The sequence below is a fragment of the Erythrolamprus reginae genome, chromosome 2 (genome assembly GCF_031021105.1).
Source record: "Erythrolamprus reginae isolate rEryReg1 chromosome 2, rEryReg1.hap1, whole genome shotgun sequence".
Lineage (NCBI taxonomy): Eukaryota > Metazoa > Chordata > Lepidosauria > Squamata > Dipsadidae > Erythrolamprus > Erythrolamprus reginae.
In genome coordinates, this window is record NC_091951.1 from 202464380 (window position 1) to 202477689 (window position 13310).

General features: G+C 41.2%; 1 protein-coding gene across 18 annotated transcripts in view; it reads left to right on the forward strand.

Annotated features, from left to right (window-relative positions):
- Positions 1-13310, forward strand: part of HUWE1 (HECT, UBA and WWE domain containing E3 ubiquitin protein ligase 1) — a 115538-nt gene that overhangs the window by 98027 nt on the left and 4201 nt on the right. For 11 of the 18 annotated variants that reach the window (XM_070741304.1, XM_070741303.1, XM_070741308.1 and 8 more), the window contains 12 exons: positions 887-1175; positions 1276-1378; positions 1932-2478; positions 4490-5096; positions 7622-7737; positions 7846-8002; positions 9190-9322; positions 9412-9614; positions 9761-9888; positions 12093-12189; positions 12618-12773; positions 12872-13117. In XM_070741304.1, the coding sequence (XP_070597405.1) occupies positions 887-1175; positions 1276-1378; positions 1932-2478; positions 4490-5096; positions 7622-7737; positions 7846-8002; positions 9190-9322; positions 9412-9614; positions 9761-9888; positions 12093-12189; positions 12618-12773; positions 12872-13117 (2782 nt within the window). The remainder of the gene's footprint in view (positions 1-886; positions 1176-1275; positions 1379-1931; positions 2479-4489; positions 5097-7621; positions 7738-7845; positions 8003-9189; positions 9323-9411; positions 9615-9760; positions 9889-12092; positions 12190-12617; positions 12774-12871; positions 13118-13310) is intronic. The other 7 variants (XM_070741306.1, XM_070741315.1, XM_070741300.1 and 4 more) reach the window with 3 other exon arrangements.

Genomic DNA, 13310 nt, shown 5'->3' on the forward strand with positions numbered 1-13310 from the left:
TAGGATTGCATTTATCTATATCGCTCTTTAGTCATATTTAGAAATATAGAAAAATTAATAGCAGAAAAAGACCTAGTGGTCCATTAAGTCTACCTTTTTGAGTTGTTGTTGTTGTTGTTATTTCCTTTTAATTAATTAATTTTATTTTTTTAAATTTTTGTTGGATGATGGACTAGCCTAAGCATTTATAAACTCAGTTACTGATAACCAATCTTGGTGGAAGTTAGATCCAAACTTCCATTACTTTTCCTGTGAACTTAAACTTGACTAATTCTCTTCTGTCAAGTCTCCAAGGAAAGGAATTCCATGCTTATCCAAGTTCGTGGAGTCTTATTTATGAAATAGACAGCCACAATTGGTCTTGCTCTTTCTATATAAAGATTTATTGTTTTTAATCAAAATACTAATGAAATGATATCAGAATCAAGCTAAAATGCTCCTGAGAAACTAATATAGAGATATTCCAATTATTAATTATTCCATTAATAATTTCATTTATAAGGTTTGTCTTAGTTAGCTTTTCAAACATTGTGGGAAAACTGTGTTAGTCTACGATGTCAGGAAAAACAGGAGTTTTGATAGTACCTTTTCTGACATTTTAATTTTAAAAGCATTATTTTTTTGTGACCTGCAAGTCACTTCATTAGCTGAATCAGCTGGTGCACAGGATCGCCTTCCTCCTTCCTCTCTTAAGGCTTAATATCATATCAGTCTTTCATTTATTCATACTGGATAATTGGTATTTTAAATTTAGCTGCTTTAGAGGACATATGGTCGAAGAAGTGCTTTGCTTGTAGAAACTAACTCTGTACTTGGCATATAAGGTTTCGTTGCGATGAGGAAGTTGTTGGTTTTCAAACTTCCAAAACCTTTTTTTCTATTCCAGGTGTTGGCACAGCAGCGGGCAGAACAGCAAAGGCGAGAGCTTGCCCAAAGCACAAGCTCAGACACACCCATGGATCCAGTGACTTTCATTCAAACGCTGCCATCAGATCTGCGGCGCAGTGTGCTGGAGGACATGGAGGATAGTGTATTGGCAGTCATGCCTCCTGATATTGCTGCTGAGGCTCAGGCTCTCAGGCGAGAACAAGAAGCACGCCAGCGTCAACTAATGCACGAGCGTCTCTTTGGTCACTCTAGCACTTCTGCCTTGTCTGCTATTTTGCGTAGCCCAGGTAAGGCAAGCCTTTCCTGTTTTGTCATCGTCTGTTGTTTGGTTTATTGGGTCTCAGCCTCTTGATTTAATTACTTTGCTCCTCTTTTCACTTTACGCAGCCTTCACAAGCCGATTGAGTGGAAACAGAGGTGTGCAGTATACACGCTTAGCTGTGCAAAGAGGAGGTACCTTCCAGATGGGTGGTAGCAGCAGCCACAGCAGGTATTAGATATTGAGTGGGCCACGATTTTTCTGGAGAAGGGATACACTGTGTGATAAACTGGGTTTGTTTGGAATCGCAAAACTAAAATTATAATTATTGCTTCAAAGTAGCTATGCTATTAACATGGAGGTGAGCTTAATTTGAAATCTAAAAATTGGACTGGCCATGATTTTGCCTGCAGAAATAAGAAAATGCCTGTACTAGACATTGCAAAAAGTTCTGCCTTTTGATCTATGTAAGCTGAAAGACCGACTAGATTGGTTTGAAAATAAAGAGTAGAGCTATAGTTTTAAGAACCAGCAGCCTTGAGGATAAGCATTTGATTCAATACTTGCTTCAAACTTTAATGGTTTCAAACTCAGTCAGGTTAACAGAGGGAATGAACATTGATAATAAAAGAGAACGTTCCAACTTGTTGAAGTTATGACATAAAAAGCCCGCGTCTACTAAATGAGGCTCTCTTTGCTAGAAAGTTGCTTTCTTTGGGATGCTTTATAGAATTGTCTTTTATTTATGGAATATGGTATGATATTTTCTATTGTTGCTTCTTAGACCATCAGGCAGCAATGTAGACAGTCTGCTGCGTTTGCGTGGACGCCTTCTACTCGACCATGAGGCCTTGTCCTGTCTGTTGGTCCTGCTTTTCGTAGACGAGCCAAAGCTGAACACAAGCCGGCTTCATCGGGTGTTGCGGAATCTTTGTTATCATGCACAGACACGAAACTGGGTGATTCGGAGCCTTCTTTCCATCCTGCAGCGCAGCAGTGAGAGCGAACTGTGTGTGGAAACACCCAAAGGGACTGTGACACCAGATGACAAAGGCAAAAGGGCAGCCAAAGGCTGTGGTCCGGACAGCCGGCCACTTGACCTACTGCATAAAATGGAGTCCAAAAGCTCAGGGCAACTTTCTTGGCTCTCAGTTTCCATGGATGCAGCTCTGGGTTGTAGAACCAACATCTTCCAGATCCAACGAGCAGGAGGCCGTAAGCACACAGAGAAGCATGCTGCTGCTGGTTCCACGGTTCACATACATCCACAGGCTGCCCCAGTGGTCTGCCGCCATGTACTTGATACTCTCATCCAACTTGCCAAGGTGAAGGCAAGAGATTTTTAATGTATTACTCCTTTGATACGATGAGGAAAAGCTCCCTCCCCCCCATTTTGAGGAATACTCTAAGAAGTAGGCCAGTTTGTCTTAGAGAAAAGTTTGAAATATTGCACTTAAATAACAGATTAATTCCATGTGTGAATCAAAATGACAAGGCTCATTATCACAAGAAGATAGATGTGGGGGAAAATGCAACAAGTTCCTAAATAGAAAACAGCGAGCGATAGAACTATACATATATATAATAGTGTATCTTATTTACAAGATTTAAATCCATCTTGTCCATTGGTGTACTAAAACCACAAAGGGAACCAGCATAAACACTTTTTTTAAAACAATGTAGAAGCAACAACTAATTTTAACGGGGAAGAGTGAAATTGTATTCATTTCAGTATTTCCAAGCTGCTTTTTTAATTCTTAGGCTTGAGGAATGAAATATGAGTAAATGTACTTCTCCCTTGTGCTTGTTATGAAGACATTAACCCAGTGATTGTCTGTCAAAATTGTTGTCTTCATTGTGAATTGATGTGGCCAGAATTGCGTTTGCAGTCTGCTACAGTGCATTAACTCTGTCCCCCAAAGTCCATGTGCCACACTAGAAATACGAAAATACTGTAGTCTTTTCTGATCCCACTTCTTTTATCAACATTGGTATGAATTTAAACGTAAAATATGTGGAATGTATAGCTTTTTCCCTTCAGTGGTAGAAGTTACCCTGGAGTGGTTTCTCCACCTACCCGCTACAGTTTCAGGATATCGATGCTTAAGTCTTTCCAGTAGGAAGGCTTACCCCAGTTCCAGACCTGCCCACTAAAAAACATTGTGGTTCTGCAGAGCACCATTTTTATGACTCTTCCTTATATTACCAGTTGCATTCAGCGTTTATTTAAAATGAATGAAGGTTTGTTGTATATTTGCTTTATGTCTATCCAAAAGGAGCTGCAATTAATCAGTATTCTTCCGGGTTACTACAGGGTAAGAAATACTACCGCTTTTCTAGGCAAGGAGCAAGAATGCTTATTAATATTAATGCTAGCATTTGAAAATTAGTCTTTAGAAGTGGGTATGCCGAGTTTGATCTCTACTTGGAGTGGCAACTGTTCAATGCTGTCCATTCCTTTTTGTTAGATACCATTGACAATAAGCTGTAAACAGATATTGTGTACTCGTTTTCTAGTGGTATATTTTGTGTTCTGTGCTGCTAGTTACATACACAGATACTACCGTTACAAATTCAATATATTTATTACTCATAAATCTTCAGCTGGAATAACAAATAACAAAAGTGTGTGAAAGATGTAAAACTTTGTATTTTAAGTATGTTTTTTAAAAAGTAAGCAAATCACAGATTTAAAGAAGATGCAAGGGTAGATACAGTCATACTTGCAGTGAGGTCCAATTTGGGGATAGTAGATTGGGCGAGGTGGGACGCAATATTATTTACAGTTGCAGCAGAGAGTTGAGGGGGCACGAAATGTTTACTTCTTCCTAAGGGGGCGTGTAATTGAGAAGCACTCAATAATTGAGAAAATAATTGAGAAGCACTGCCTTAATTCCTCCAACACAGACTAAGGTTCTGCCTGGTCAGGCTCTTAAGGTTCTGGATTTGAAAGAATCCAACTGATCTTTAAGGCAGTTAATTGCTTTTTTTATTATATTATTCATTTATTATATTTATAGGATCTCCGGGTTTATTTTAATTAATTTATTTGTTTATTAAAGAATTACTATTATAGGACCCCAAGGTTTCATTTTATTCCTTTTGGGGGTATTCATTTCTGTCCCAAAACCTAGAGAATCTAACCCTAGAAGCTGGCATATGCATGTCGGGACTTTGGGGGGTAAGGGGGTTAGTTAAATTGAGAAAGAGACATTGTTACAATGTGAAACCAGAAGGGAACAACTAGTAAACTTTTTAAATGGAATGTGGGCTGCCAGCATGGATTCCGAAATCCCAGAAAGAGATGTAATTCCTCTCCTTTCCTTTCCCCCACCTTTCCAGGTGTTTCCCAGCCACTTCACACAGCAGCGGACCAAAGAGACCAACTGTGAAAATGAGCGGGAGCGTGGTAATAAGCAGTCAAGCAGTCCTTGCCCAGGTCAAATGGGCACAAGTGGCATCTCCACGGACTTCTGGGACTTGTTGGTCAAACTGGATAACATGAATGTAAGCCGCAAGGGCAAGAACTCCATCAAATCTGTGCCTGTGAGTGCTGGCTCAGAAGGGGAGAGCTCCCCCTACAGCTTGGAGGCCTCTCCGCTGGGCCAGCTGATGAACATGCTGTCGCACCCGGTGATCAGACGGAGCTCTCTGCTGACTGAAAAGCTGCTGCGCTTGCTGTCTCTCATCTCCATTGCTCTTCCTGAGAACAAGAATGCGGCTGAGGGGGCAACCAGTTACGTTGTTCCTAATGCAGCCAGCACCCCAGCTCCCGCCCCTACCCCTGCTCCCACTACTGCCCCGGCTCCTACCCCCCTCCCGGTACCGGTACCGGTGCCTGCTTCTGCCTTGGCAGCGGCAGCTTTAGCTGCAACTGCCGCTTCGATCGCCGCTTCTGGGGCGGCTACCACAGTAACCACCACGTCAACCGTTCCAGCTGTTGTGTCCAGTAAGTCCTCTCATTGGGGGAGGGGAGGGGAAAGGAAGGGAAACCTAAATCTAATTCTGCAGGGATTATAAGAGATACTTTAGGCCTCACTCAGCTACTAGGAATCTTCCCAGTGACCAGAAAGGCAAAATCACATGGCCATGATATTTAGAATACAGTGGACCCAAAGGTGGGCTGCTAAGGTGGAACAGTGATGTGTGCTCGCCCCTGTGGCTCTGAGTGCTAGCAGAGTCCAGTGCAATTCTGCTACTGCACCTGTGCAGGTAGCAGAATCGAGTGTGGAGATTATTATTATTATTATTATTATTATTATTATTATTATTATTTATTGGATTTGTATGCCGCCCCTCTCCACAGACTCGGGGCGGCTAACAACAATGTTAAAAACAACATGTAACAATCCAATGCAGGCACAACCGTATTTTGGCATGTTTTTTTGCTTTCACACACACACAAGCAAAATCAAATGCAATAAATGAAATATGCTAGCTCAAAAACAAAAATGAAGATATTTGTTTTCAGTTTTTAAGCATAGGAGAGAATGGAAAAGAACCACCCTAAAATAGACGTTTTGTCTGGTAGATTCAGAGCCCAGGAAATTAGCCGCATTCTAGGAAACACATTCACAAAAATTGTTCCTTTCCTGGTTATCAGCAATTACATCCTAAGTATCAATTATGTTTATATCCTAAATATATATAAAAAGTAATGAGCCATGTACACACCTTCGCTTAGCATATTAACATGTATTTTGACATTTGACCTGCTTAAAGAACAGAATAACCTCAGCAACTAAACTAGCAGGTCCACCCTTCCTCTGTAGCAAAATGCAGCAATATATCAATATATCCAAGAATGGAGTGTACAATCCTTCTCCCCACTCCTTAGGTGGGGAGGACTTAGCAGACCAATTAGCACAGAATCTCCATAGACAAAAGGCCCCCAAAATTGCAGTACATTGTGTAATCTCAAAAATATCAAAAACACAACAAACAAGCCAACAAAATACAGATATCTTTTTGCAGAGAAATGATACTATTGATATTTTGCTAACAGTTTTTTGCTTTAATACTTTTGGAAATGCCTCTTTAATACTTACGTTCAGAAGTTTTGGTCCTTGGTTTTTCTGGGCTATTATTGAGGGTGTTATCTTTCCAAACAAGGATTGTATTCAAGATGCATAATCTGGAATCACTGCTAATCTTAGGCAAGATTCAAGGTTTCTGGCGTCATTTGAGAGAGGAGCCTTTACAATCTCCAGGCTGAAGTCCATGGTTAAGATGGACTGGAGTTTCTTAAGAAGATTGATTAATCAGCTTAGAGTGAGGATAACCATTATTTTTGCAAGACTGTATTGATCCAAAGTTGGACTGTGAAGAATGCTGCATATTCTAATCTAGCCTCATTATATGCACCAAACTTGAAAAATAATATCAGTTGGCAATGAAATGGTCCTCAGTTTCTCATGCTTAATTTACAGTACACCTGTCTTAACCATAGTAGACAATATTTTAGCTAGATCTTCCTTGAATTGTTGAAGGACAACAAATCTTATTACCCCTTTACTTGGAGATAAAAGTATAAGGTTGCCTCGCTTATAACCAAAGTGTTTTGGATGCAGCTACTTTTGAAACATGTTCTCTAAATTGCTGAACTTTGTTTCATTGCACTTAGGGGGTTGGTGTTTCAGTTAATCCATTATCTCTCCTTCATCAGCAGTGTGTCTCTTCTGTCCTTATCCTCCTGTAACAGAGGTGGCATGTCAGCTGCTTATCTTGATTAAAATGAGGCTGAAATATCTTTTATATTAAAACTGTCACAAGAATGCTATTTTCTGGGTGGTGGGAGAGATTATTTTAGCTGATGCCTCAAATCCCGTACTGTTTTGTTTATTCAGTCATACTCTGATTTCTAAAACTTTGTTGGACATAGCCATTTGGTTTCAAATATATCAGTATAGACATCATGAAAGTTAACAATATTTTAAGAGAATAGTGAGCTGAAGTTTTTCAAGCTGAAAGCTGCAGTAGAAGTACTCTGTTAAATCTATATTGTGATTTCACAGAATTTCTATAAATATGATTATGTCCTATATATTTCCTAAAAGCTCAAGGTAAACCTGGGGGGGGGGGCTTCTCATGTATCCAAATAATAATTATTGTGTGAAGTAGGGTGGACTAAGAGTTAATGACTTGTCCAAAGTCACTGTGAATTTCACAGTTGAATAGAGACCTGAACTGGGGCCTTTCCGTTCTCCATTTGCTACCTTTACTGTTTTACTTGAATCTATTACCAAACTGGGCTGGACTGGGAAAAATATAGTGGTGGAAGGGATCTCTATTTTATTGGTTTCTACAGTATGTTGAGGGCTCCTAAAATAGAATTGTCAGGGGAAAAAAGTTCAGGAGAGGCTTGCACATAAAGTATAGAAGATTTCAATTCCTCGGTTGTGGGGTCATGCAAATACTGAAGTTCAATTCCAAGGTGACATGGATTTTACATGCAGTTTTTCTGTCTCTTTGCAGCTATTGCAAAACCAAGCAAATCTCCAGCCAAGGTGGGCGAAGGAGGAGGAGGTGTGGCTGATAGCAAAATGGCAGCTTCAGGCTTAACGGAAAACCAGCTTCAACTGTCCGTGGAGGTAAGTGACAAAAGAGTGATGGGAGTGGCCCCACATAACATATCAAAGAGGTGGGGGTACAGGCCAAAACGTCTAACTCTACAACAAAACTCTCTTTTCCTCTGCCAGGTGTTGACATCTCACTCTTGCTCTGAAGAAGGTCTGGAAGATGCTGCCAATGTTCTCTTGCAACTGTCGCGAGGTGACCCAACCACACGTGACACTGTACTGAAGCTGCTGCTTAACGGGGCCCGGCAACTGGGTTACACTCTTTGCAAACAAATAGGTAAAATACCTGTAATGGAAGCACTGTAGATTAACCCATGTCTTGTCTTTTCCTTTGATTGTCGCAATCCAGAGTTGAAATTAGAAAAAGGGACTTCTTTGAAAGAAGCAATGCTGTGCTCCTGATGTGCAATTTTAAAGTCACATTTGAGAATACATTGTAGCCAATATTTAAAGCAGTCTCTTCTTGCAGCCAGGATTGTTTCCAAAGCTTTTTTCTTCTTTGCTGTAAACTGAGATAATCCTCTTGGAACTTCCTCAGTACAGGGAACTGCACTCTGCGGTTAGCCCTTGCCTTGCTTAGTCACCATCTGATTTTACAACTTTTTTGGGAAAAATAGTTTTGTGGCCAGTCCTCACATTTACAACCATTGCAGCATCTCCGTCTCAAATGATATGAAGTTTTACTTAATAACCACAGCACCTAGCCATGGACTTGGCCAGGGAGAACTACCTGTGTGGGCTACTATTAGGAAGCTGTTCCTCTGGACTGGTGGTTTTTAAAAAAAGGATCACTTCTTCAAATAGAACTATGATTGCTTGTGGTTTATGGATCTAGATTTATTTCTGGAGGCCCAATAGGTCAATTCAATTTTTGGTGACACCAAACCTTACTGAAATGATACACACCTTAGAGGAGCTGTTCCTTGGGAGTCTTCCCATTGCCGCCCTGAGTCGGTTGAGAAGGGCAGCAAGTAAGTAAGTCAGTCAGTCAGTCAGTCAGTCAGTCATAATCCAGTAGTACAGTTGATCAGAAATATCTTTGAAGATATTACCTGTGGGAGCCAAAAATGGTTTATATCTAGGATCACCAATATCCTTCTCAGCCACTCCTTCTAATGTGGTAGAGATTGTCTGTGGGTTCTAGTTTTGCCTTATGCTCAGTTATTTTTGACATGTAATAGGAACATTTTTAACAGCAGCACCCCAGTTGTGGAATTGCCTGTCCCGGGAAGGTTGGTGAATCCTTTTCACTATTAACTTTCTGTTCCCTGACACAAGTGTTCTCTCTTCAGGCAGGCTTATTGTTGTCTTGGTTTTTATGTTGGTTATAATTGTCTGCAGATCTTTTAATCCTGTCTGATACAGTTCCCAGTCTTGCATACTTTTCTACAGCAAAGATGACCATAGGGGATATTCTCCTGAGGCAGCATGAACAGTTTCAGCCCCCGAATTCTCTCTTTCCAGGTACACTGTTGGCAGAGCTGCGAGAATACAATTTAGAGCAGCAGCGCCGAGCGCAGTGTGAATCTCTGTCACCAGATGGGCTCCCAGAAGAGCAGCCTCAGACCACCAAATTGAAAGGCAAAATGCAGAGTCGGTAAGTCTCCTCTCAGCTGATCCTTCTCTCCTCGGGTTGAGTGTACTCCACTGATCTGTGCCCTTTCCAATCCTTTGTCCTCTTCACAGGTTTGACATTGCTGAAAACGTGGTGATCGTGGCCTCGCAGAAACGTCCCCTGGGTGGACGGGAACTCCAGCTACCCTCAATGTCTATGCTGACCTCTAAAACCTCCACACAAAAGTTCTTCTTAAGGGTGCTGCAGGTCATCATCCAATTGCGGGATGACACACGCCGGGCCAACAAAAAGGCAAAACAGACAGGCAGGCTAGGTATGTTGGGCAGGGGGTCAGTCCAGGCAGATCCTGAGGTTGCATCTGCCACTCAAAGAGTCCCCAAGCCCAAAGCTGAAATTGGGCTGGATCCCAGTAGACGGGACTAGTTCTTCATTTTTTCTCTCTTTTGTGTGTGTGTGTAGGTACTTCCGGTCTGGGCTCAGTTAGCAGCATCCAGGCCGCTGTTCGGCAGCTGGAGGCTGAGGCTGACGCCATTATACAAATGGTACGTGAGGGTCAGAGGGCCCGGAGGCAGCAGCAAGCAACAACGGTTAGCATGGTGCCTGTGGCGCTTGTAGGCCACTCATTTTGTTTATTTGAAACTCCTTTTTTCATTCTTTTTTTCTCATCATTTCTCCTTTATGGTTATCTGCTCTGGTCATCAGAGCCTCTTTGTGCAGGAGAGAGCTTCATCACCTAACCACAGAGATCTACTTCTGAGAGAGGAGGCTTGCAGCAACAGGCTAGTTTAGGAGCAGGTTAATTTAGAAGCATTGCTCTTTGTAGCTGGTTGGATCTCTCCCTCTCTCTCTCCCTCTTTAGAGTTGACTGAGAGTTCTTGCTTCAAAAGTATTTCCAGAATGTCTTAACAAATTGTATCCTTAGAGTTTTTCATTCATGTACAATCATTTTGTACTCTTAACTGTCTCGACATGTATTTCGTGTTCTTTTTTCTAAGTGGGCAGGTCTCTAGCCTTTTGGTGGCTTTAGACATAGTTTTTGCTAACTGTAACTTATTTACCTTTTCTTGAGTGTTGAGAGATCTTTCTTTGTAGAAAGGTGACAATACAAATAAATGCCAGATCCTCTCTTTCTCAAATCATTCCACTACGATAGAGCTTGTTCTTTCTTGCTTTGAATAAATTAATCATACTCACTTATTTCTATACTAGAGTGAAACTTGAGAATATAATCACATCACTTTCCTTGCTTGGCCTGCTCAGAGTAGGGAAGGTTGGACTATTTGCCAAAGCAATATGAGGGAGCTCTACAACTCAGGTGGCAAATAGCTTTGGCAGGATTGGAAGAAAATAATTATTTTGAAATCCCAGCAATGTTCTTAATATCTAAGAATATTGGCTGAAAATTAGAAATACAGCACTTATGGACGAGATCAGTTTGACACATTTTCCATTTTTGCTTTTTTCTTTGTTGAATTTATTAAATCTCAAAATAATAATAAGAATAATAAAGCTAGCCCCATTTTGGCAAAGGTGCAAAAAAGCAGGAATCTCTGATTTGGTCTCATCTGGCATCACACAAAATGAAATGCTTCAGAAGCACTCAAGTTTACTGACATGTTCTAAGATTTAACAGAATAGCAGAATATTCAAAACTGCTAAAGGTATTAGTTGAATATATATATGATCGATAACCATGGTTGTGGCTTACCTTTCTCTACTCTTCAACCTTACTCTCTTTTCCAAACCTCAAAGCACTTGGACTGAAGTGCTTTGCTATGAATGAGCTGACATCCGTGGTAGTGCTAATTCAATTTAGATCCAGCCTTGATTTTGTTTACTGGAGGTTGGGGAATACAGTTGAGTTTTTATTTGCAGCAGCTGTGCAACCTAGATTAGAACATCACCTTCATTGAGTGGAGTCCAAAGTCCAAACTCTGAAGGCTTGTGCATCAACTCCTTATCGTTGTCTTTTGCTGCCTTTCACAGATACAGCTGCATTTATTTTTGAATTTTAGCAGCTCGAAATAATTTACTACATACCATGCATAAGGCACAACCTAGCATTAGTTGAATACATCCTTTACTTGTGTACATAATAATAGCTGATGATACCAAATGTGTGAACTCCTTGGCCCACTCTCTACCGATAGTTCATCTTCGAGACCCTCATTATCCAGTTTCACAGGTTCTCCAGCTAGCTACGTTATAATTGAAGAAAGAGAAGAGCCTCACACACTGGATTTTTTTCAGTATAACCAGGTCTACTAATCAAGCCATGATTAGCATAAGATTATTGTTTATGTCTCTTGTTAGATAAACAGTAGATAGAATCAACAATATATCGAAGTCCAGCTGCTTTAGTACAATGTGTAACTTCAATTTATAAGTTCTCTCCTGCAGGAAAGGCCTGGATGATAGACACCCCCCTCCCCCCACTGCTGTTCTTTGCTTTTATAGAATTTCTCATTCGAGTGCATGCAAAACCTATAAAAGATCAGCCTTCATGCATCTCACGCTTCTTGCTTTTTTCTGTCCTCTACTTTTGTAGGAATGCCTTTTTGTTTAATTTTCTTCCTGCAAATTTTAGCTTGTGTGCAGTAGCATGCTTAACCTCTTTTAGTCTGTAGCGGGTGGGTGGGTGGGCAAATTGGTAGCGCTACCATGTACAGTTCAGTGTGATTCCATTTTCTACCCTTTCTTGGGAAAGTGATTGGGCTAATCTCCCAGCACTTACTTCTCCAGTACTTCTAGAAGACTGCAGCATTTACTGGTATGTTTCTCTTCTCTTCAGTCCGAGTCAAACCAAGCAGAGGGATCTGTAAGGAGAGATGAATCCCCAATGGATGTGGATCAGCCATCACCCACCACACAAGACACCCAGTCAGTTGGTTAGTATCCTGAGCTTGAGAGATTAATCAATGGCTGCCATTAATATGGGAAAGCAGTTAAATCTTAGAATGCTAGCAATGGGAAATCCATACATGATCCTTATTTGCACTGCCCTGAATTCTCTGAAATCGGCAAAAATTGAGAAATGATTTCCTTCTGATGTTGGCAGTAAACGCTTCCCAGTTTGCTGCAGTGGCCTCCTGTGACACCATTATTTTCCTTAGCCACAGAAAATATAATTATTTTTTCCGCTAGGTAATAATCAATCATTTAATTGCCATTTTCTCCTGACTTAGCCATTGTTTGGTGTTCTCGTATTTTTGGACAAACACACTGCATGTCACATATCTACCAGTAACTGAAGTAGGGTGGGGAGATGGCTTTTTTAGGCGTGGTCTCTCTGGACTCTGCTTTCTTGTTTCTACAGTGTTGGAAGGGTCCCAGCAGGGTGAGAAGGAGAAAGAAGAGCGCCCTCCAGATCTCCCTTTGCTCAGTGAGCAGCTTAGTCTGGATGAATTGTGGGACATGTTGGGCGAGTGTCTGAAAGAGCTGGAAGAATCCCACGACCAACACGCTGTGCTTGGTAAGGTTCCGGGGCTGCTTGTATATGTCCATCTAGCTTAGCCCTCATTTCCTCTTAGCACTTATTTTTTAATTTCTTCTTCTTCTTTTCTCTTACAGTGCTACAGCCTGCAGTAGAGGCCTTCTTTTTGGTGCATGCGACAGAGCGAGAAAGCAAGCCACCAGTACGCGACACTCGGGAAAGTCAGTTGGCTCATATCAAGGATGAACCCCCACCACTTTCACCTGCCCCACTGACACCAGCAACACCCTCTTCCCTGGACCCCTTTTTCTCCCGTGAGCCTTCATCCATGCATATCTCCTCCAGCCTTCCCCCGGATACCCAGAAATTCCTCCGTTTTGCAGGTAAACTCAAATGAAGGCACACCAGACTTAAGTCAAGAGAACTGAAAGGAACTCTTTTATGAGAGTGCCAGAAATGTTACAAGAGAATTCATAAGGGATAGAATATAAAGGATAAATCATGACTGGCACCATATGGTTAATTGGGCTAAACTTTGGGGCAGAAGATATTCTGGTATCTTGAAAAATCAGTTGC